Raw genomic sequence first — 25932 nt, forward strand, 5'->3', positions numbered from 1 at the left:
ATTCAGACCTGCCTCATTTCAGCCTCGTTGAATCTAAATTCAATTCTAGTTTAATTTAGATTCAAGCAGGTTTCGAAATGACTCCTCAGAAATTTTGCAGCTGCTCTATGATCTATGTGATGACAGATCACCACTGCTGATTTGTTGGCTGAACATCCAAAAGGTGATGGTCTTGTTTCACCACATCACAAAGTTGTTCTGTTGGCCTGAGATCTGGTGAGCATGGAGACTATTGGACCACAGTGAACTCACTGCTATGCCCGTTGCAATAAGAATTAAATTAATTACACAATACATTAAAATGAGTTTGATAGTAAAATGAGGGCAATAACTTATAAGCAGCGCTGTATGTCACACCAGTTACTACTACCATTATTCAGATCTTTTAAATTGTTTTTCTAGTTGTTTTACTGCCAATTGAACAGTGAACACAGAACTGCTTCTTTTGATTTTATGTAAACACTTATGGTTTCTGCTTAAACTTACCCATAAATGAAATATCACAATTCTAATAGGCTTATAGAATCACAACAGGGATATGCATTGTCGCATGCTTCACCCTTGATCCACGCTTGACCTTTAGTGCTCCCACGAGATTGGGGGAGGTTTGTGTGTTCTGATAATATCAAACAATGTGTTTTTATGCAGCGACAGGAAGATTATTTTCATGACAGTCAGACCAAATGTTCAGCTTCCAAATGTGCATTTGGAGCACAGGATTTGGATTGGATGCGATAGTGGACTTTGGGCAGGAGTGCCTGGCATGAGTGATCAGGAGATCATGTCCACACCACAGTGAGGTATGAACGTTTGCGTTTCCTGAACATCTTCTTGGAGGCTTATAAAGCTTTTCAAAGAGGTCTCTTTCTTTTGCACCACAGTGATGCAGCATTGTCAGTGTATGTAATCGATTGGATCATTTGCTATTTATACCAGCTAGGGATGCAAACAATGGATTTAGGATTAACTGTCAATTAATGGGATTAGATTAAAATTAGTTCCAATCAATAACTAAAAGCGTTTGTTAATATATTCTTTCCGCATTATAGTGTGCATTTGGAGCACAGGATTTGGGTAGGGTTAGAATTAGGCTTCCTTTTTTTTTTTTTTTTTTTTTAGAAAAAAAGCTGCTTATCGATCGTTAGTCGATTGATGCATCAACTTTATATTAGTTAATTATTCAATAACTTGCACCCCTAATACCAATTAAGTAAATGCATTGGTGAATGTAGCGATGTGTCAGGCCAAAGTTCCAATAAGGTGAACTGTATAAGCTTGTGTGAATGAGCACACTGTGACACCGAGTTGCCTTACCTAATATAGAGGTGGAATGTCAGGAGGAACAGCAGACAAGCCAAGACATCAGCTCTGCCCACAATGCCAGACACCTGCAACACATACATGCAGAGATGTCAGAAGAGTTAATCTGCTAAAATAGGGTGAAATAAAGTAGAGGAGGCTGCTGAAGAAACTACTTGATTTCAAAGAACACCCTCTATGTTACAAATTCAGCAAAAAACTGCAATTAAAGAGTTGTGCACTGATAATGTGAAGGTCAGAAAGATTACCAATATAACATTTAGACATACACAAAACAATTATCCAGGAATTGGAATTGATTATCAATGATCTTTGCAAGTGTAATACTGAAAATTTTATTTAATCTTCTATTAAGTCATTGAATGCATCAATCTCATTTTTTGGTCCATAAACATATCAACCAACAGCATGTACTTAGAAATGCTTTTCTTGGACTTAAAACAATAGATAACAGTAAGTGTATTACCTTTCATGCATTAATGGGGATATTTTTATAATACTTTATTTATCTGCTAAATTCAAAGCTATTATGTATATCAAAAAATCCACAGCACATTATTTCTTTTGTTATACTCCTAAAGAGATAAACAGATTAGATCTAACAAAAACCGGAAACTGATACTAACAGATAGCAGGGTTTCCCCCAGAAAACTTGCTAAGCCCGGTGGTCTTAAGTTGACAGGAAATGTAAAAATATTACTGGGCAATTATATATGTTATGAGAAGACATTTTCAGTGAAATGCTATTTAAACACACAACTACGGAGTGTTAAAAACAACAAATAAAAATACTATCAAAATAAATATCAATTATTTGCACTTTTGTTAAATCCAAAATAAGTCAGCAGCTGCTTATGCCCCCCTCCATAAATGCTAATATTTTAACACAGACAGAGAAATTTAACATTTGGCCAATGGGAAAGACTAAATATGTCACATACACATACATTATGAAATGTATAAAACGAGATTGTAAAACATCAACACATTTAGAAAATGTGGAATTAAACAAGTACAGGTGCTGGTCATAAAATTAGAATATTGTGATAAAGTTCATTATTTTCCATAATGTCATGATAAAAATTAAATTGTCATATATTTTAGATTCATTGCACACCAACTGAAATATTTCAGGTCTTTTATTGTTTTAATTTTGATGATTTTGGCAAACAGCTCATGAAAACCCAAAATCCCTGTCTCAAAAAATTAGAATATTATGAAAAGGTTCTCTGAACGAGCAATAAAAATAATCATCTGAATCAACAAAGTAACTCTAAACACCTGAAAAAGATTCCTGAGGCCTTTAAAAACTCCCAGCCTGGTTCGTTACTCAAAACCGCAGTCATGGGTCAGACTGCTGACCTGACTGCTGTCCAGAAGGCCATCACTGACATCCTCAAGCAAGAGGGTGAGAAACAGAAAGAAATTTCTGAACGAATCGGCTGTTTGCAGAGTGTTATATCAAGGCACCTCAGTGGGAAGACAGTAGGAAGGAAAAAGTGTGGCAGAAAACGCTGCACAACGAGAAGAGGTGACCGGACCCTGAGGGAGATTGTGGAGAAGGGCCGATTCCAGACCAAATTAAATTTTCATCTCCATAAAACTTTTCAGCAGATGGAAGCATGAATGCTCCAAAATCTTCTGATAGCTGCTGCATTGATCCTGCCCTTGATAAAACCCAGTGGACCAACACCAGCAGCTGACATGGCACCCAGACCATCACTGACTGTGGGTACTTGACACTGGACTTCTGGCATTTTGGCATTTCCTTCTCCCCAGTCTTCCTCCAGAGTCTGGCACTTTGATTTCCGAATGACATGCAAAGTTTGCTTTCATCCGAAAAAAGTACTTTGGACCACTGAACAACAGTGGTCCAAAGTGCTGCTTCTCTGTAGCCCAGGTCAGGCGCTTCTGCCGCTGTTTCTGGTTCAAAAGTGGCTTGACCTTTGACCTGGGGAATGCGGCACCTGTAGCCCATTTCCTGCACACGCCTGTGCACAGTGGCTCTGGATGTTTCTACTCCAGACTCAGTCCACTGCTTCCCCCAAGGTCTGGAATCGGCCCTTCTCCACAATCTTCCTCAGGGTCCGGTCACCTCTTCTCGTTGTGCAGCGTTTTCTGCCACACTTTTTCCTTCCTACTGACTTCCCACTGAGGTGCCTTGATATAACACTCTGCAAACAGCCGATTCGTTCAGAAATTTCTTTCTGTTTCTCACCCTCTTGCTTGAGGATGTCAGTGATGGCCTTCTGGACAGCAGTCAGGTCAGCAATCTGACCCATGACTGCGGTTTTGAGTAATGAACCAGGCTGGGAGTTTTTAAAGGCCTCAGGAATCTTTTTCAGGTGTTTAGAGTTACTTTGTTGATTCAGATGATTATTTTTATTGCTCGTTCAGAGAACCTTTTCATAATATTCTAATTTTTTGAGACAGGGATTTTGGGTTTTCATGAGCTGTTTGCCAAAATCATCAAAATTAAAACAATAAAAGACCTGAAATATTTCAGTTGGTGTGCAATGAATCTAAAATATATGACAATTTAATTTTTATCATGACATTATGGAAAATAATGAACTTTATCACAATATTCTAATTTTATGACCAGCACCTGTATACTGGCAATATGAAGACAGCAATGGGCATGTGCCAAATGCCTGCTACATTCACTTGTGACACAGCGCCTCCAGAGGTGTGTCACCTCTGGAGGCTTCTTGCATGAAGACCCTGGTCTTCTTTCATGCATTTTAACAGGCAAGTAAATTCAGATTTTGACCTTGAAATGTTGAAATTACCAATAAGAAAATCAATTTACATAAATTTCAAGTGGACAAATTGATTTTTTTCATCATCTATTTGACTTTTCATGACCTTATTTTTACTTATCAGAATAGACCCTTTTCACAGTGACGTCAGACAATGGCCGCCATAACTTGAAGCGGTGTATCTTTACTTCCGGTGTGATTTTGCCTCGGGAAACCTGACTGAAAAATTCATGGATACTCATTATCTTAAGATATAATAAAAGGTAAGGTTAATAATAACAGCATTTAAGTGTTAGATAACCGTTATTTCTCATTGTCAATCCACCATTCTCTGACTGTGTATAAAATAAACAGCCTCCAAATGGAGAGTAAACCAGCTAGCAGCAGCTTTAGCCACAGTTGGGAAAATATATACACCGCTGTCTGTCAGTGTTGTAACGTTAAAAGGTTCACTTTCTGTATTAACTGTAATAAAACAGTATTTACATGTTAGCCTTTATCAGTCATTGTCAATTTACCATTCTCCAACTGTATTTAAAGGAACCAGCCTCCGATCGGAGAGTAAACCAGCTAGCAGCAGCTTTAGCCACAGTTAAGAAAAATATACACCGCTCTCTAAGTGCTGTAACGTTTAGAGATTCACTTTCTGTATTAACTTTAATAAAACAGCATTTGAGTGTTAGATAGCCGTTATTAGTCATTGTCAATTTACCATTCTCCAACTGTATTCAAAGGAACCAGCCTCCGATTGGAGAGTAAACCAGCTAGCAGTAGCTTTAGCCACAGTGCCTTTCAGTGCTGTGTTGTTTAAAGTTTCACTAAAATCACTTTCATCTTCCAACACTGTTGTTTAGAAAAGCATTTTAAATATTAATTTAAGTGCCATCTGCGAAATAATTTACACATTCTGATGTGATTCATAATTTCTCCATTTGTTTTGTTCATCTTTCTCAACAGTAGCCTACCTAGCCTACCATATCTGGGATGGTCTTGTTCCTCTGTCCATGGCAGGTTCAGTCAATCAGCTGTGGGACATCTGCTGCCTAACATCAAACTATCATGGGCTTCTTGATTTAAAAGGAGAAACCAGTACAGAGCCTCCCTGCTCCTGCAAGTCACACTTCTTGGATGAACACTCAATACTGCAGCTGTTAGAAATGAAATCTTTGTGTATCTATTCTGTAATTAATATCTATATGTATCTATTAATAAATGAATTGATGTTGTGTAGAGTTCTGTAAAAAATTATAAATAGCTTCTCTTGAGTAATCTACATATGTGCAACTTTTACATTTAAATTGCTGTAAATTTTACACATCTGGCAACAAAGTATGTGGAGGAGAAGGAATGTTAAAATTAAAGCTGCTATTGTGGACCAAAGACATAAGGTTTGTGGCAGTTTCTTTAAAACATCTATTTAATAATCATATTAAACACTACATGGTTACTACATTACACAAACACAATTACCACAGTTAACAATTTAAGTCATTGATAGAGAAAATGTATTTACAAAAGGCATATCAATTTTATTTTAACAGTATGTACTCAGGGTTTACAACTTAAGAAGACATCCATGTACGGTCCTTGGCGGGTGCCAGTCTGCAGTGAACTGGTGGACGACAGAGGCAGTGGTAAACTGTAGTGAGCAGTTTGAAGCAGAAGTCCCACTTCTACTGAACAAGATCCTCAGGAAATCCAGCTCTGTCCTGGGGTGTCCTGTTGACCCAGTGGAGGTGGTGGCAGACAGGAGAATGAGGACTAAGCTCGAGCGCATGCTGCAGTACCCGTCCCACCCCATGCACAAAATAATGGCTACAAGCCCAGTTAACTAATTTTAAAGTCAGGCATTAATCAATGCTTTACTAGCATTCGCAGGTTATTTGTTTAGCTTTCTGACCGTCATGCTAATCCGGGTGAGTGTTTGTAGCTGTGCGCTGCTTTACCTGCTATCTGATCCTCCATATGTCTTTTTACTGCAGTGAGCCTCGATGTAGCCAAACTCCGTCAAGTATGTCATTGTTTTTATGCCATATTAGATTCGTTGTGTTGATGCATTTTGACATGCTTCAATTTTCCGCTGCAACACGCAAACTTCCCCATTAACTCAGTGCGTTATAGTTCCACATCGCTTAGGATTTGTTGCTGCGCGTTTGCGCAGAGTGAAGGAAAGAGGAGACCAGCTGCACAGGCAGGCTGGGAAATGAGAAGCAGGTGATCGGTATCGGCAACAAGAGCCAATGATCGCCGATCACCGATCATGCACTTTTTCACGAAAATCGGCCCGATTATGATCGGTGACCAATCGATCGGCACACCTCTAATATATATATATTCCGGAAGGGTATCTGATTAGCCCCTACATGGGATGTACCACCGACAAATAACTGAAGTGGCTGATATCAGGAAATCCTACCAATGGCTGGAGAAAGCTGGACTCAAGGACAGCACAGAGGCCCTCATCCTGGCTCCACAGGAACAGGCCCTAAACACCAGAGCAATAGAGGCTCAGATCTACCACACCAGACAAGACCCAAGGTGTAGGTTGTGCAAGGAGGCCCCTGAGACAGTCCAGCACATAACAGCAGGGTGCAAGATGCTGGCAGGGAAAGCATACATGGAACGACATAACCAAGTGGCGGGCATCTGGAACATCTGTGCAGAATATGGACTGGAAGCCCCGAGGTCAAAGTGGGGAACACCCCCAAAGGTGGTGGAGAATGACCGAGCTAAGATCCTGTGGGACTTCCACATCCAGACAGACAAGATGATAATGGCGAACCAACCAGACATTGTGGTGATGGATAAAGAACAGAGGAAAGCCGTGGTGGATGTAGCAATACCAAGTGACTACAACATCAGGAAAAAGGAGCACGAGAAACTGGAGAAATACCAGGGCCTCAGAGAGGAACTGGAGAAGGCCTGGAAGGTGAAGACCACAGTGGTGCCTGTGGTCATCGGGGCCCTCGGGGCAGTCACCCCCAAACTGGAGCAGTGGCTCAAACAGATCCCAGGAACAACATCAGACATCTCAGTCCAGAAATGTGCAGTTCTAGGCACAGCCAAGATACTGCGCAGAACCCTCAAGCTCCCAGGCCTCTGGTAGAGGACCCGAGCTCAGAGGATGAAAGAGACCACCCGCGGAGGGTGAGAAGGGAATTTTATATATATATATATATATATATATATATATATATATGTATAGAGAGAGAGAGAGAGAGAGAGAGAGATAGCTCATCACATTTCTCCAATGAAATGTTAATATCTATCTATCTATCTATCTATCTATCTATCTATCTATCTCTTCCTCCTCATGTCTTGATCGTAGCAGGAGTTTAACTTCTCAGGACGTGATGGAGTAGCGGGTGTTTGGCATAACTGTCAAGTTTTGGACTTGTGGCTGCAGGTAATGTCGCTACTTAGCGGGTGGTGAAACTAGTGTATGACATGAGAAGGGTTTAATACAATCATGCATTTTACGTGATGGGTGTCAACCCCAGTCTATACTATAAAAATCTGATTAAGATTAGAGCCTAAATACGTTCTATTTCCAAAACAGAAAGGCTACGTAATGTTAGCCAGCTAACAAATTACTATTGCTATCCTAGCATATCAACTAACAGCTAGAAAAAAACAAAACACATACCTTTGTAGTCAAACTGGTGTCAGTCAGCGAGGAATTTGTCCAGTTTAGATTATGTAGATGAAGAAAAACTGTTTGCAAATAGTGATATATCTTCAATTCGTATTTGTGGCAGCTGCTTTAGAGTCCAGAAACAGCGTTAACTACACACACCGGAACTAAAGATACACTGGATCGAGTCAAAACGGATGTTGTCTGACGTCATGTGAAAAGGGTCTATTTCAGGTGAGACACTGCCTTACATGCCTCCTGTATAGGTCTCACCAGCCGAATGACACCAGTTATCCAAACAGCTAAACAGAACGAATGCAGAAACTCCAAACTCAGGAATGACGTCTTGAAGTATTTACTGACATCAGTTTTCTGTGAAACTCTAACAGCATAACAAATAAATACATATAAGCAGGGTGAAAGTAGTTTTAAATTCTTGGGGGTACTATATATATATATATATATATATATATATATATATATATATATAGAAATATACATAATTCCACACAAATAGTTTCCAGGTGAGAGGTTCCGGTTCTTGAAGTGGGCGTGGTGTATATAAGGAGCTGCGGCGTTCATTCAGGCATGTGTCGTCTTTGTTCTCCCACTGTGTGGTTCGCGTCCGGTGGACTCTAGCAGCGGAAAGCAACAAATCGCTGGCTGGTGCATGTTGCAATTATGTTCTGGTGGTAGGTGTTCTCTCTCTCCCTGCACTTTAGCGGATCTTGGTAAGAAAATCTAAACTGAAGTGTGATCGTAGGTAAAACGCCACTGCGCTGCGTTCCTTCTCTTCCTCGGTCTGCGATTGTGTGTGCATGTTGTGTGGATCAGCAGGTAGGAAATTAAAACTCATCTAAGCTCTAGTTTCTTTTATTTAAAATTGTGACACATTTTTTATAGGTTCCCCACAGTTGAACCATTGCTGCTCTGTCTGCGTTCGATTTCCGGGTCTCTTCGGCTTTGCTCTGCTCCGTCTACGTTAATCTCCCGGATTTCTGCACAATTGTTCTAAAGTTGGACTGTGGCGGCGTTATCCGCCCTCAATGAAGCGGTGTTTGGAGTGTGGCAACGGCGCGCCCAGTTCATCTCCCGCTGTGGCGTGGCAGGGCCACGCCTGGTCTTAATGTTTTAACTTGTATTGTCTGATTTCTATTTCTTTACTTTTGTTTACAGCCCTTTTGTTTATTTAGTCGGGCTGATATTGTTCTTTTTAAGATTGTTATATTGGTTAATTGTTTTTTGTTTTTGTGTTTGCAGTTGCTGAGGTCCGGTGGCGGTGTTGGTGTGGTGTCGGTGTCTTCCTCGTCTGCGTGCTGCGATTCTTGAGTTTGGGTTGTTTCACTGCGTCTGGTGTTAAAGGTTTTTTTTGATTTGCTGTGTTTGGTGGATGTCGTCCCCATGGCGCCCCCTCCGGCCGGTAACCTCAGCTGCTGCAGCTCCTCTATTTCCTTTGATTTCTTTAGTTTCATTTTAAAAAAGAAACTGATTTTAAAAACATTTTCAAAAGAATTTAATAAATGGTTTTTTTTATAAATTTGAAACCGTCTCAGATGTTTTAATTCCTGCCTAACTGAACCTGTGTGCCTTAAACAAGAGGTAATAATCTCTGGGTGAAATTCCCAGGGTGGTGTTGTTGAGCAATTTACTAAAACTAAACTTCCACAAAATCTGAGTTTCCATCTAGTGTCGCCATATATATATATATATATATATACATATTATATATACATATTATATATATATATACATATTATATATATATATATATATATATATATATATATATATATATATAATATATATGTATATATAATATATATATATATATATTATATATATATATATATACCGGGTGGTAGACTGGTGTCTTACCCACTGTGCTATACAGCCAGATGTCCAAGAAAGAGTCTCGGGTATGAAAAACTGGACAGCACCAGGGCCTGACATGATCCATGCCTACTGGCTAAAGAAACTCACTGCCCTCCATGAGCGACTGGCAGCTCAACTGAACCAGCTGCTACAGAATGGGACTCACCCTGAATGGCTAACTGAAGGGCGCACAATCCTGATCCAGAAGGATCCCTCAAAGGGTTCAGTCCCATCCAACTATCGGCTGATAACCTGTCTCTCTACAACATGGAAGCTCATGTCAGGCATCATAGCAGCTAAGATAAGCGGGCACATGGATAAATACATGAGCACGGCACAGAAGGGCATCGGCATAAATAGCAGAGGAGCCAAACACCAACTCCTTGTAGACCACACAGTCGCCCGAGATTGCAAAACCCGACACACCAACCTGTGCACCGCTTGGATTGATTACAAGAAAGCCTATGACTCAATGCCACATACCTGTATCATTGAATGCTTAGAGATGTACAACATCAACAGGACTCTAAGAGCCTTCATTGCAAACTCGATGGGGCTGTGGAAAACCACCCTTGAAGCCAACTGCAAACCACTTGCACAAGTGTCCATCAAATGTGGCATATACCAAGGAGATGCTCTGTCCCCACTGCTGTTCTGCATAGGCCTGAACCCCCTCAGCCAAATCATCAACAAGACTGGCTACGGATACCGCCTCAAGAATGGGGCCACAATCAGTCACCTCCTATACATGGATGACATCAAGCTGTACGCCAAGAGCGAGCGAGACATCGACTCACTGATCCACACCACCAGGATCTACAGCACTGACATTGGGATGTCATTCGGACAAGAGAAATGTGGCCGGATGGTCACAAAGAGAGGGAAGGTCGTCCGCACAGAAGGGGTCTCACTCCCAGAGGGAACGATAGCAGACAGAGCACAGCTACAAGTACCTGGGAATACCACAAGCAAATGGCAACCTCGTTGAGGTTACAAGGAAAGGAGCCACAGCCAAATACCTCCAACGAATAAGGCAAGTCCTGAAAAGCCAGCTCAATGGCAAGAACAAGATCCGTGCAATAAACAGCTATGCCTTACACTGGTAAGGCATAGCTGTTTATTGCACGGATAAACAGCTATAAACAGGGTATCTGATTACTGAATCAGATACCCTGCCGGAATAATTAGCTGGCCAATGGAAGAGATAAAGGCCACGGACGTTAAGACTCAGAAGCTACTAACCATGCATGGAGGGTTCCACCCCAAATCCAGCACCCTGAGACTGTACACAAGCCGTAAGGAAGGAGGCAGAGGACTAGTGAGTGTGAGAGCCACTGTCCAGGATGAAACATCCAAGATCCATAAATACATCAAGGACAAAGCCTCAATGGACGATGTGCTCAGCGAATGTCTCAGACAATGGGGAACAGAGGACGAGGTGCTGGAGGAACCATCATGGGAAGACAAGCCCCTACATGGGATGTACCACCGACAAATAACTGAAGTGGCTGATATCAGGAAATCCTACCAATGGCTGGAGAAAGCTGGACTCAAGGACAGCACAGAGGCCCTCATCCTGGCCGCCCAGGAACAGGCCCTAAACACCAGAGCAATAGAGGCTCAGATCTACCACACCAGACAAGACCCAAGGTGTAGGTTGTGCAAGGAGGCCTCTGAGACAGTCCAGCACATAACAGCAGGGTGCAAGATGCTGGCAGGGAAAGCGTATATGGAACGACATAACCAAGTGGCGGGCATAGTGTACAGGAACATCTGTGCCGAATATGGACTGGAAGCCCCGAGGTCAAAATGGGGAACACCCCCAAAGGTAGTGGAGAATGACCGAGCTAAGATCCTGTGGGACTTACAGATCCAGACAGACAAGATGGTAATGGCGAACCAACCGGACATTGTGGTGGTTGATAAAGAACAGAGGAAAGCCGTTGTGGTGGATGTAGCAATACCAAGTGACCACAACATCAGGAAAAAGGAGCATGAGAAACTGGAGAAATACCAGGGCCTCAGAGAGGAACTGGAGAAGGCCTGGAAGGTGAAGACCACAGTGGTGCCTGTGGTCATCGGGGCCCTCGGGGCAGTCACCCCCAAACTGGAGCAGTGGCTCAAACAGATCCAAGGAACAACATCAGACATCTCAGTCCAGAAATGTGCAGTTCTAGGCACAGCCAAGATACTGCGCAGAACCCTCAAGCTCCCAGGCCTCTGGTAGAGGACCCGAGCTCAGAGGATGAAAGAGACCACCCGCGGAGGGTGAGAAGGGAATTTATATATATATATATATATATATATATATATATATATATATATATATATATATATATATATATATATATATAGATATATAGCTTCTTTGTGTGCTTTGGAGTTTCTGTGCTGATGATTTTTTTTGCAAAGCGATAAAAGCTGGGTAGCTCTTGAATTGCTACAAAATAAAGCTGTATTTCTCTCAACCCACTGGCTGCAATGTTGACACCTTGAGATGCCATGAGACCTAAATTCTGAACATCATGGTATGGAGTGCATCCCAGTTTTCCATGTCTGGCATATAACCATTAATTTTAGCTTTTAAACTGGTTCTATTGATCCTGTGTCCAGACAGAGGGAAAATCAGTAGCCTAGCATCATGACCCGTTTGTTCTGAAGATCCTGCAGCTTCCAGTTCATCTTCCTAACATGGCCCCTCCTCACCCTGACTCTCATACTGATAGGAGGAACCACAGAGCTCTGTTAAGTTAAAGCTCATCTTCTGAAATTGGGATATTTTTCCTCCAACAGGTTCCAGAGGAATCACCTCAAACCAGATGTTGGACTGGATTTTATTTCACTGTCATTTGTGAATGTTGGATTGTCATTTTTAACAGTGGAGCTATAAAGATTGAAAAATGTTATCATTTTGGAGAAAATCTCATCAACATTAATATTTCCACTAAATAAGAAGCAAAAAAAAAGTTTCATAAAGGAAAAGCCTCTCAGACTCTGAGCCCGACAACACCAAACTATTTTTATATATTAGACAATTAATTTAATTTCACATAATTATCGCGGTAGAAGCCATTTGTTTGTTAAAACATATTTACCGTGTTTGGTGTTTGTTGTAAATGACGTGATACTCACAAAGAACGAGGTAATTAGTCCAAGTTTGTCGTTTATTGAACGTTCAGAAACTACAGCGGCTGTGATGAGCTACAGCAAAGGTAAAATAAACCGAACAGGTGATCAACTCTAAACCACTCGGACCTTTTTACGCTCCGTCTCTCTTTGTCAATTAAGCACACCCCGTTGCCATGGCAACCTCTTGCACTCCTCAAGCCGACTAGAGGTTAGGTTAAAAACATAACATTCAGTCCGTCACGATATTAGGTTTTCAGGCTTGATATTTATTTTGCGATCATTAATAAGCCTCCCTGAACACACTGGTGGTTGATTAGTTAATTTAAACTCCTGCTCTGCTCGTTATTTTGGTAATGGAATCGAAACGCACAGAATTGCGCAACACCTTGTTGAAACAATAATTACTGAGATTATTATTTTTTGTTGGGTCATTAATTTGAACACTTTTTGTTGATTGTTTTGTTGTTCTTTAAGTTCTGAATGTTTTGATAAGGAGTCAGAGGAGGACGTGCTGGTCTCAGCGTCCTGGCGGCGTTCAGTTTGTCACCTAATGCAGAGATCGGCTCAAAACCTTCCGCGATCGACAGATTGCACCGCTGCTCTATTAAAGCACGAACAGTTCAGAAACAATTTGAAATGGGAAAAAAGTTATTTATTAACTGATTAAGTCGTGTTTTAGATTGTTCTTGAAAAACTAATCAGTCACAGCTGATTAGTGGCTGCACAGTGAACCCATTGGTTTTTTACAGCAGACAGCCGCTCCCCTCTCTTGCAGGTACTGCGTAGCCCCGCTAAATCTTTTAGGGGTACGCAGTACCCTGCCGTACCCCCTTACTTTCACTCCTGCATATAAGTATTGTTGCTGTAGCAACAACGTCAAAATCACTACATACACCGTTTTTATACTTAGACTAGTGGTCTGAGTTAGCTTAGCATCAGGTTGAATTTACTTCTAACAGAAAAATACATAATTTCTCTACAAATGAAGATGTCTGCGATAACTGTTCTCGTATGTAATTAATTCAGCTTATAATACTTACAGATGATGCTTTAGCAAGCAAGAAAACAACGTAAGCAGGACTGAGGAACTGCCATGCAGCTGAAAGTATGCTGTACTTCCTGTTTTCTACTTTCCCTACTAGTTTTTGACAACTACCAAGAATGACCACTAGATGGCATTGTTTCGCACAAAATAAGATAACAAAACAGTGAACATAACACTCCCCGCCTGGGATCATTAGAGTCCCACATAAACATTCAAACATTAATGTCCTTTGAAAACATAAGCAAAACCACCTCAGTGACTGGGCAGCAAAATGTCCTTTTACAGTCCCCATTTGAGGTCGTTACTTCAACCCTTCTGACTAGTCCATCTTGGCCTGGAAAGATCTTTGAGATAACACCCATAGGCCACTCGTTCCTCTTCACTTGAGTATTTTTGAGCAGCACTATGTCTCCATCTTTAAGGTTCGGTCTCTTGTTCTGCCACTTATGGTGAAACTGCAGAGTATGGAGGTATTCCCGCTTCCATTTAGCCCAGAATGTGTCCGCAAGACTCTGTACTCTTTTCCACTGTTCTTTAGCATTATGCCGTTCTTAAAGTCTCCAGGTGGAGGAGGCAAAGATCCAGTTTTTAGAGTGAGCAACAATGATGGTGTGACAATAAGGGGTGACTCAGGGTCAGATGATACTGGAACAAGAGGACATGCATTCATAATGGCAGACACTTCGGCTATAAAAGTTGACAGAAGTTCATGGGTTAACTGCGCTTTTTTGCAGACCTGAAACATGGAGTCGAAGATGCTGGCAATCCCAATCATCTGTTCCCAAGCACCTCCCATGTGCAATGCGTGGGGTGGATTGAAAATCCAAGAGCAGTTTTGCTGACTCAAGTAGTTTTCAATGTTCTGGAAGCCAAGGTCAGTTTTACTCATTTTCAGGGCTCGGGCAGCACCAAATAAATTTGTACCATAGTCAGATCTGATCTGCTTTGCCAGACCTCTAATGGCGAAAAGATGTCTCTGGGCATTAATGAAACTGTCAGTGCTCATTGACTCAATTAACTCAATGTGGACTGCTCTCGTAGACATACATGAGAACATAACGGCCCACCGTTATGAGTTGGCTTGTCCACCTCTTGTGCGTTGTAAAACCACGTCCCAGGGGTCAAACATAACATCGACATATGTGAAGGGTGGTGCAACTTGCAATCTTTCTGAAGGCAAACTTCCCATTTGCTGACATTCTGTCTTTCCCCTTAACTTCCTGCAGGTGACACATCTGAAAATGACTGTGCTGATACATCGCTTAGCTCCAACAAGCCAAAATCCTGCCACTCTAAAAGCTCCTTCTGTGAAATGTCTCCCTTGGTGTTTGACAGCTTCATGGAAGTAGTGTATAAGCAGAATTGCTAGGTAATGTTGACCAGGAATGATGAGGGGCTTAGTAGTGGCAATGCCCAGTTCTGACTGTGCTATTCGGCCCCCCAATTCTTAAAAGACAGTGACTGTCAAGAATTGGGTATAATTTCCAAAGACTGCTTGAGGAAGGGATCCTGGATCCTTCAAGTAGGCACTTGATTTCCTCCTTGTAAAGCTCTCTCTGAACACTTTTTACAATGCAGGCCTGTGCTTTTACCATCTCTTCTTCTGTCGGACGACACATATGCCAGCCATAACAGCCAGTAGCCTGGTTAAAGTGGGTAAAGGAATAGGCAATATGGCTCAAATGCGCTATTGCTCTCTTGAGAGTACTGTATTTTGAAAATCTTTCAAAATGTTCAGGACTTACAGTGCTTCTTTCAACTTGTGTCAAGTTCATGATCACCTCAGGACGTACCTCTATGTCTTGTGCAGGGTCAACGAGGTGGTATGTTTCTTGAGATGAAAGCTGCACAGAAGAGTTCATGAGAAAGGATGGTCCTTCAAACCATGTGGTACCACTCAGCAATCCGGCTGGTACACATCGGGACCCGTGGTCAGCAGGATTGAGTTCGGATACTGTGCGTCACTGAGTTGGGCGAGTGGACTGGAGGATGCGCTGAACTCTGTTGTGCATGTAGACGTAAAATCTGCGTGACTGGTTGTATATGTACCCCAATATGACCTTGCTGTTGGTGTAGTGCACATCATCATCAAATGTACAGTCCATTTCTGCTAAGATCAGCTCTGCAACTTCAACTGCGAGTACTGCAGCACATAGCTCCAATCTCGGAACTGTCAGACCTGCTTGAGGAGCCAACTTTGTCTTTGCGAACACAAAACCAACTTCTGTGTTGTCTGTTGTTGAGACCTTTATGTAGGCAACAGCAACAATGGCTTTCACTGAAACACAAAGTTCTCTCCTTTGGGCATTTGCTGTGGAGAGGGAAGTATAAGGCCGCGGTATTTGGAGATGTGTTGAAGTGAGTTTCTCCGTTTAGTTTACTCAGCCTTCATGCTCTCTGGAAAGGGTGCATCCCAGTCCTTTGTTAGACTGTTAAGCTCCCGCAGTAACAACCTGCCTTGAATTGTGATTGGAGCGAGAAATCCGAGTGGATCATAGAGGCTATTCACTGTAGAGAGGACACCTCTGCATGTAAAGGGCTTTTGATCGTCTGTAAACTGGAACGTGAAGCTGTCCACTGGATTTATGTTCCAAAACAATCCCAGGCTGCGCTGTACAGGCAAGTTCTCAGCAAAAATATTCAAGTTCTCAATGTCTTTAGCTCGATCCTCAGGTGGGAAGGCTTCTAGAACAGCTGGCCTATTAGAGGTCACTTTGTGTAACCGGAGGTCACAGGATGCAAGAGTGTACTGCACTGTTTTAGGATAGGAACTGCTTCTTCTTCCGTGGCAAATGACTTCAGCGCTTCATCAATGTAGAAATTCCGCTCAATGAATTTGCACACATCTTCTCCAAGGTGCGTTTCTCCATGAGCAGCATCTCTCCGCAGACCGTATATAGCGACAGAGGGAGGGGGACTGTTCCCAAAGATATGTACTCGCAAGCGGTACTCAATAACTTCACAAGAGAGACTGTTGTCTTTGTACCACAGAAAGCGTAAAAAGTCTCTGTGGTTTTCTGTGACAACAAGCAATGAAACATATGCTCAATGTCTGCAGTCACAGCCACTTGTTCCTTCCTAAACCTCGTCAATGTTCCTATCAGACTATTGTTGAGGTCAGGGCCAGTGAGTAATATGTCATTGAGTGAGACACCCTCATATGGTGCACTCCAGTCAAAGACGACTCAGATTTTGTTGGGTTTCTTAGGGTGGTAAACCCCAAACAAGGGTAAGTACCAACATTCTTGGTCCTTACTAAGAGGTGGTGTTATGATTCATGTCCCGTCCATGCTGTGTTAAGCACTCATTCAGTTCACCTGCCACGCCTGATTGCTTACCTGTTCCACCTGGGCCTTGCCCTACTTAAACACCCCTCAGCCTCTGCTTCCTTGCCAGATTATCGACAGCCACGAGCCAGTAGAGATCCAGCGTTTCCTTCCAAGCCTTCAGTGTTTCTTCGACTCCCCTTCTGACCACGGATTTACCCCTCCTGCCAAGCCCTTCATCAGACCCTCTGTTCCTCTGCTCCACCCGTCCACTGCTCTACAGGTCAATTAAGCTGAACATTTCTAAGATACCCCTCATTTATCCGTGCATCACCAGTCTTCTCCCCTCTCTCCTCAGTGCTGTGTTTGATGACCTCTCCCTGAGCAGAAACCAGTATCTGAAAAAATAAACTTTTTCCCTTTTTGTATACTCCTGTGTGTGGTTGAATTTCCGGGTCCCCTCTGAGTGTCCTGACAGGTGGAGCAACTTCTGCATGGCCTCTACTCAGCATCTTCTCCATAAACTCAAGGAAATGGGCTTTCATCTGAGGGCATTTGTCCAGCGTGCGTCTAAGAGACATGAGGCGATAATGAGCTAGTTGCTTGTTGTTGGGTAAGCGGTGGCGTGCCGACCTAAATGACAGAGGCCCTACCCAGCTATTGTCACTGTCTTGGTAGAATTGCGAGTCCATGATGTGCATGAACTGCTGATTCTCAACTGACGGCCGCTAGTTTGTGATCATCTGCGGTGCGTGTGAAGACCTGTTGTCCTAAACAGTCCAGTTTATTGCAGGGTTCAGACCTGTATGTAAATTTCTCTTTGATTTTGATTTGGCTATCATAAGGCTGAAGATAACTTGAGCGACGGTTATCCAAGATGTATGTTTTGCAGCTGTTCACACCTTCAGGCTTATGTGCTCCTCCAAGACAGACGTCGCCAACAACCACCCAACCTAGATCTAGTCTTTGTGCGAATGGGGAGTCGTTTGGGCCATTTACTTATTCTCTGACTTTGTGTACTCAGCACATCTCATCAGATCACATCAGCCTAACAGAAGTGTTATGTCAGCGTTTGGATCAAGAGGTGGAATCATACTGGCAATAAGTTCCAGATGAGTGTGGTGACGAGCAGCTTCTGGAGTAGGTATCTCAGAGTGGTTATTAGGAATTTCAATGCATAGGTAAGGGAAGACTTATCTTCTCATCTACTGACTCCACAATGAAGCCTGAAGGTCTTCTGTCACGTCTGTGAGCCCAGCACATGTTTTTAATGTGTAGGGATGATATGGCCCTTTAATCTGGAAAAGGTCAGGTTTTTTAGACTGACCTCTTTTGTCCAGAAGGATGAACATTCACGAGTATTATTTTTGAACATTCTCTGGCACTCACTCCTTCTCCACACACCTCTGTACACCTGGAAGTGACTTATTGGGTGTCTGTTTTGTCATTTTCCCCACCCTGCTGTAACGGGGGAGACAACGACTTAGACTCCCATGGTGCTGGACCTGGGTGGAGGGCAGAAATGTGACTAAAGCTATCACACTCAGTACTGATGGTTTCAACAGTGCAGTTTTTTTGCAAGATGGTCAGTAGAGGCACAACATCGAAACCAGATGTTGAGAAACTGTTTGCGATCCTCTAAGGGTTTCTCCCTGAATCCTCTGTACCTTTGAAGAGGATGGGGTTTGCTATGAATTGGGCACAGTTTATTTGGACTTGTTGAAGTTTTTTTCTCCTCTGCATTCACCTTGTCAACAGTTGATATCTGTGTTTTGTGGGCAGATATGGGCACTTTAGAAAACCTTTCTTGTCCTTGTTTTCTATTTGTTATGCCTGGATGATTCGAACTGTACAGGTTAAAGCTTGGGTCTGTATGGGTTTTAGCTTCAGTGCATATTAAGCCTGGAAAAACTTTTGAAAGGAGAGAAACCCACATTGTACTCACGTTTGTACTTTGAACCATAAGACATCCACTTCTCTTGAATGTTGTGAGGTAGTTTTTTCAACTATTGGTTGAATTCCTCTTGATGTGTCCAAATAGGACAGACCAGGTAAAAAGCCATTCGTCTTGGCAGCTTCTAGCTCCAGCAACAGATCTGCTAGGTCACGCAGTTTGAGAGTTTCTCTGGCTGTGATTTTGGGAAAACTTTCCACCTTATTGAAAAGTGCCTACTCTATGGCTTCTGGAGAGCCGTAGATTTCCTCAAGCCTTTCCCAAGCCATCATTAAACCTTCTACAGGGCTCCTGATATTGGCAGCCTTAATCTGTTTGGCTTGTTTGATGGAGTTCTTACCCAGGTAGTGTATGAGTAAATCAAGCTCTTCTCCCGCAGACAGCTCGAGACCCACAATGGCACCTTTGAAAGATGATTTCCATGCCCAGTAGGTCATCAAAATTTGTAAGACCAGAGGTTATTAGTTGACTACGAGCTAGGTATTTGGCAAGGTCATAAGTAGGTTGAGTTGGTACACAGTTACCACCTACCGGAGTGGCGGTGTAATGTGCTGGATTCAAGGGAGCAAATTGAGGTTGTAACATAACTACTATGTTTGTTTTTTTTTCCTGGATAAATACATTGAAGAGTAAATGTATCATCTGATACAACTGTCCATATAACAGCTGCTGTTACTTCATTGTAAAATTATTCCGAATTTCCACTTTTAAAACTGATTTTTTGGCACCTGGTGCAGCCGGAAGGGCACCATTGATTGGTGGGCGGGGCAGATGCCTTTATAGTTGGGCAGGCCGCTGCAAGGTGCGTGTGTCTTTGTTTCTCCCACAATCGACCGCTACATGTTGGCTTATGTGTTTGATTGGCTCAACTGAGATCGTAAGTGCCAGTTTTGCTATCAGTGGCTGGGATCGTGGTTGGTTTGTTGGGTGCTACACCTATCGTGCATTTCTGCAGTGTTGCTCTGCTGGCATTACAGGCTGCAGCTGGAGGTTATTGTGGTGTGCGGCTTTCATCTGGTCCTCACCTGCTGATCCGCACCCTCCCGGGTTAGGCTGTGTTTCCACCCATGGGTAAGCTACCTGCGATTTAGATTTTAATTTATTTTACCTGGATCCACAGTAATGGGTTTTCTGTTTCAGGCACCCGATTGTGTTTTGGAGCTGTAGCACTTTGGACACTCTGCTGTCTTGTCTTGTTTTGCCTTTGTTTGTTTGGGCCCCTCTCAACAAAACCTGCTGCGGAATGGGCAGGCTGTGTGGGCGGGGCATTTCTCCTCATGCCCCTTTGAAAGGACTCTGAAACCGGACAACAATTTGTTCCATCGTTTGAAGTGGGTTTTTTTACTTTTTGTTTCTGTTGTGTATTATTGAAATTACTAATTTGTTTGCTTTCTTTTGGATTGGTTTACTAATTTGCTTGTTTTGTATTGCATGGTTTGTTTTGTTTTTTTGTTAGAATAACTGAAATTGTCATTTGTTTCACATGTTCCCTTTTGTTCCAGAGACCGAGTAGTAGGCCTGAAGCCTCGTCTTTAAAAAAGAGAAATGTTTTAAGAAAATTGTTTAATAAAATATTGTGCACTGCTCAGTCTGTATTCGGGTGCATCTTGTAACTTTTAAAAAGATCTCCACCTACTGGTCACACATGTATAGCCTAATATTATTCAGTAATCATTATTTATGTATATATTTATATGTAATGATATTACAAGACGAGAGCGGTCCATTAGGCGTCTATCCTTTTACGGCCCGGCCTACGGAAGACGGGTCCTTCGAAGGCCACGAATACGGACAACCAGAAGAGAGAAGCTGTAGCCTTCGGCTAGCTGCCTAGCCTCCATCTCGGCGTTATGTTGCTTAGGAACCGTGACAAAGTGAAGCACAGAGCGGCAAAGGAAAAAAGCGGACTCGAAGTTGGTTTTTGTTGCTCTTTATTTCTGTATTATTCCTCACTTTTTGTAATAAAGGCTGCGTGTGTGTTTAAACATGTATAGCAAGGAATGTAAGCAAATTATTCATTTTCAAATATTCTCCAGATCTCTGGAAATAAGACATTACAGTTAGTAAAACTGTTATGTTTGAAGGCTTAACTTTAATCTGTCAAACCCATTTGCTCAGGAATAAATTTAATACTTTAGTGAACCAAAACATTTTACAGCCATTACCTGACTTATTATCTGTGTTTCACCTCCACTCATAGGTGGAAACTAGCGAGAGTTTTTAAAACGATTTGCCAGGAGACGGATGTTCTCTCTCGGTGTACCGAACCTGGTGCGCCCGGCCAGCTGACAGTTGGCGAGGGGAGCTGGCTGTTAATGGAACAGGAGCACACATCTCCGAAAACGTCGGAGCAATATTGTAATTAAGTGATTTATTGATGAATCGAGCAGATATTTGAGATCTATACATCTACGTTCTCGCCTAAAAACATTGTAAAAAATCATTGTGTAATTTTAAGTGTAACACAGCAAAAATCATTGTGCCGCCATTGCTGCTTTTCTGAACACCGTTTTAAATGATGCAGACCCTAAATTTGGACACAGCTGTTTTTTGTTCGACTCCCTCTAGTGGTCTGGAGCACTTCCGTTTTCAGCACTTTTTGTTTGCATCTTTTCTCTTATTTGCTGCATTTCATTTGTGGTTGTAGTTTTTCTTTGCGTCTCTTTTTTGTTTGCTTCATTTGCTTTTTGTTTGCATCTCTTTTTTGTTTGCTGCATTTAATTTGTTTACGTCTCTTTTTTTGTTTGCATGTTTTCTCTGTTGCTGCGCATTTGTACCTATCGGCCACCATAGAGAGCAGCCGATGGTCTTCTGGGCAGATTTTATGGAATTATTTAAGGAATAGACATTCCTTTGGGTGAAACCATAACCACCTGCTAAGAGGAGAATTACAACAAGAAGACAGCTGAACTGGAAGCACAACTAACAGCAACATTTCACCACGTAGTCTAGACCATCTTGACAGCAGAGAGCCATATCACAGTAGTGTCCACTTTGTTTACATGAAGAAAATAAATTCTGCAGCCCTGAGCATCTTTGTGCTCATAGGGATTAAGTGTTTCACATATTTTATTCTTTTCATCTTTTATCTTTCTATTCAACAACTTAAGAGGTTTCCCTTAAGTTTAGTAAAGTGAGCAAACCATGTTTAGTTGACTTTTAACACAGCTGACTTAACTTTTTTTTAAATATAGTGATTTATCCACCCATCCATCTATCCATTATTTAATATGCTTATACTTCCAGGTGTTCGAGGGGAGCTGTCAATGGGTGAGAAGCAGGGTATACCCTTGACAGGTAGCCAGTCCATCTCAGGGCAACACAGACAACTATGTACACACACACTCACACCTAAAGAGAATTTATAGACACCAATTAATCTAACAGTCACATTTTTTGGACTGTGAGAGGAAGCCATGACACCCAGACAGAATTCACGCAGGCATGCACAGGGAGAACATGCAAACACCATACAGAAAGACCTCGGGCTGGGTCTTGAACCCAGGACCTTCAAAATACCTATTAATGAGTTTCATCCTAAAAACTACAATAGAGTTGAATGAATCTGCTGAAGGTAAATCATTTTAATTTTTTTTCAAGTAAACAAATTCTATTGCTTGAAATTCTGTTTATCAGAAAATCCTTTTTTGCCAAAATGACTAATTAAAATTCTACAGATGGAGAACAGGTACTGGACTGTACTTACCGCTTCCGTGTGAACAGGGTGCACAGCAAAGAGGAGCGCTGTGAAGAAAGCCAGGCATGGGTTCTCAAACACCCAACGTTCACATGTGTACATGAGCAGGCAGGTAACGGCGCAGTGCAAGCACACATTTATGATATGGAAATACAGAGGCGTCATGCCACCCAGTAGGATGTTCAACCTGATCAGAAGAAAAATAGATATGAATCAGTCAATCAATAAAACCAGCAATAAGTGTTATGTATTTGTAATCAACATATTAGGGTTTATATTAAGTAGTAATATGTTTAACAGACTTCAAATATACAAGGACACAAACTGGTCACTTTCTGTAACACACCCACGCACAGGAGGACATAAGGTGATAACTTTTGACCTTCAATGCCTCTAGATTGTGATGAGTGATTCTGAAGTCTGTATCTGAAAAACTGTAGGACGAATTTGATCAGATATAAAGTGTATAAAAAAGAGAAAATGGCGGTTTTGATCCAAAATGGTCGACTTCCTGTTGGGTTTGGACCATGGCTCCAAGAGACTTTTTTATTGGTCCTCACGAGCAGGGGCGCCGCCAGGAAACCCATAAAAAGCGTCACAATTTTAAAGGCCAACATCTGCCTTGCTTTCTTTGGTTCAACACTGATAATTAGCACAATATTTACTGCTCATGAATTTAACATCCAACAGTCCACATCCAGTGTGCAAGTAGGTTGCTTAAATTTTTTCTTAGTTTTAACTTACTGAAATGTCTCTCCCCATGAGCAACAGTCAAAAGCAACGTGCAAAATACACATAAAGCAATCCAGACTTCTCAAAAATGATATGCAGTTGCATTTTATTCAAGCTGCAGTAGATAACTTTAATAAAATATGTTTTCTCCATATTTGTTAAAGCTGTCATCATGTCGTAGGAGTTTGTTATGAGACAGATAATCTGTGAAATCAATCTCCTCCATCTCCTTCCTGAATTACTATTGCTAGCTAAAGCAATGCACCGTTCCGACCAAAACAACCAATCAGAACCAGTAGGACACTCTTAGCGCTGTCAATCATCCTCATTCAATCACTGCTAAACATGCTAATGGTGGAGAAACAACTTATCATTACAAGAAACTGTTTATCTGCCCTCATTGGTAGATTTGCTAACTAAACTGAGCATTCACAGTTTGAATCTGCACAGCTCTGTGCTATGCTAACTGCGGTACGGCACAAATCGAGGGGGAGGAAGGATGAGCAGCACCACATGAGATTGTGATTGACAGCACTGACTGGTTGTTTCTAGCACTGGGAGAAGGCAGAGGAAATATATTAGATTTTTCATAGATTACCTGTCATACCATACTGTCACAACATAAAAGTTACATACTGCAGCTTTAATTTCACTCCAGAGAGGACGGGTCAGGAGGGGTGTGGATTAGAGCTGCTGACTGACTCATCTGTTGTTAAGTGGTAAAAGGTAAAAGGGACAAGTTTGGTAAGTTTTTTTTCCTTAATTCATTAAATGCTAGTGAAAAGGAGGTAAACAGTAGTTTGTAGGTAAGATAATTATGCTAAATGGTTGATAATCTCACACAGTCTACTCACCTCTCTTGGAGAAAAACTGGGAGAAAAAAACTCAATTTTTTTAAAAATCTGATTTTATAACTTTTCTTAGCAGCATAGTAACTGCGTCACTCTCAAGCGCTCCAAGAAGGAACAAACCATTTAACGCAGATGGGGGGGGTTCAGGGCAAATATGGATGTGTGTTTTTTGGTCTGGGAGTGGGAACATAAATTTTTTACTGCTAAAACAATCTTTGAAAATACAATATGATTAATTTTGTAATTGACAAGGCCCCAATTTTTTTTATTATTATTATTTCTGTGAACAAAAAATAAATTGTGGAGGGCCCCCTGTTGGTCAGGGCCTCTAGAATTGTCATCACTTTCCCCCCTTATACCGGCCCCTGCTCACGAGATACACATCTGTACCAAGTTTCATGACTGTGCGTAAAAGCATGGCTTGGGGCTGATTTTTTAAAATATTCTAGGGGACGCTGTGGAGGAATTTGGCCACGCCCACCAAATATTAGACTGCATTCCTGTCTGTGGGTGGACAAGGATCAATCTCAGTTAGTTTGGTGCAGCTAGGAACTAATGAGGGGAAGTAATTCCACCTTGATGTTTCATGGTGAATGGCCATATTTGAGGCTTGGCCATGCCCACATGCTTTGATGTACAAAAATTCCTTTGATAACTTTTGACCCACAATGGCTCTAGACTGTGCTAAGTTTGAAGCCTGGATCTTGAAAGCTCTAGGATGAGTTCGCTCAGATATGTCAGTAAAATGGACATGATGGTGGCTTTGATCCAAAATGACCGACTTCCTGTTGGGTTTAGACCATGGCTCCCAGAGACTTTTTTATAGGACCTCACACAGTTCACATGTGTACCAAGTTTCATAATTGCAGGCATGGGGCTGATTTTTTAAAATATTCTAGGGGAGGGCTGTGGAGGATTTAGGTGACACCCACCAAATATTGCACTGGATAACTGTTGGGGGGGGTGGACAAGGATCAATCTCAGTGAGTTTGGTGCAGCTGGGCTGTAACGTGTGGAATCTAGAACCAAACCTTTGGCAGCGGCATGACCTGTCACTTCACTGTGCCGCCACGGACTCCACTGAAAACTTTTGGCACTTTAAAGCAAGTGAGACTAACTTCTCTGTCATCTCACACAAGATTATCTTGATTAGGTCAAGAGAGCCAGATGGAGCTTTCCAAGTAAAAAAAGTCACTTCCTGTTCTCAGGGGGTGGGGCTTACACAATGTCAGACTATGACGACATAGGATGGTCAGGCATCCAACCTGGATCCCTCATGCCAAGTTTGGTACCAATTGAGCTTTTCATGTAAAAGTTATAGCGTTTTGTTTGTTTTGGCGAGTACACCAAGTTCACCGCTCTGCCGCGCCCCCTGAACATCTACAAAAAGTAAAATTTTTTTTAATAACTTTTAAAGCCCCATGCCTTAACTGCATTCTGACCAAGAATGGAGGAGCTTGTCAGTCTGACGTGAGTAAAAGTGAAAAGTGGCCAAAATTTGACCTTTGACCTAAAATGGCTGCCTCCCTGAGCCTTTTAGGGGGTACCTCCAAGAGACTTTTTTTCTTGATTCAGGGGGATCTACCTACATACCGAGTTTCAGATCTCTACATACTATGGTTTCCCCCAACTCACTTCAGGAGGCACTGTAGAGGAGTTTGGCCCACTGC

General features: G+C 42.0%; 1 protein-coding gene across 1 annotated transcript in view; it reads right to left on the minus strand.

The window, feature by feature from the left end:
* Positions 1-25932, minus strand: part of tmtc1 (transmembrane O-mannosyltransferase targeting cadherins 1) — a 133856-nt gene that overhangs the window by 76221 nt on the left and 31703 nt on the right. Inside the window, exons 2-3 of the mRNA XM_088003511.1 lie at positions 22689-22866; positions 1315-1388 (exon numbers count right to left, since the gene is read on the minus strand). Of these exons, the coding sequence (XP_087859637.1) occupies positions 1315-1388; positions 22689-22866 (252 nt within the window). The remainder of the gene's footprint in view (positions 1-1314; positions 1389-22688; positions 22867-25932) is intronic.

This window comes from Poecilia mexicana, unplaced genomic scaffold, assembly GCF_051168715.1.
Source record: "Poecilia mexicana isolate PSO_F unplaced genomic scaffold, ASM5116871v1 scaffold_23, whole genome shotgun sequence".
In the NCBI taxonomy this organism is placed as follows: Eukaryota; Metazoa; Chordata; class Actinopteri; order Cyprinodontiformes; family Poeciliidae; genus Poecilia; species Poecilia mexicana.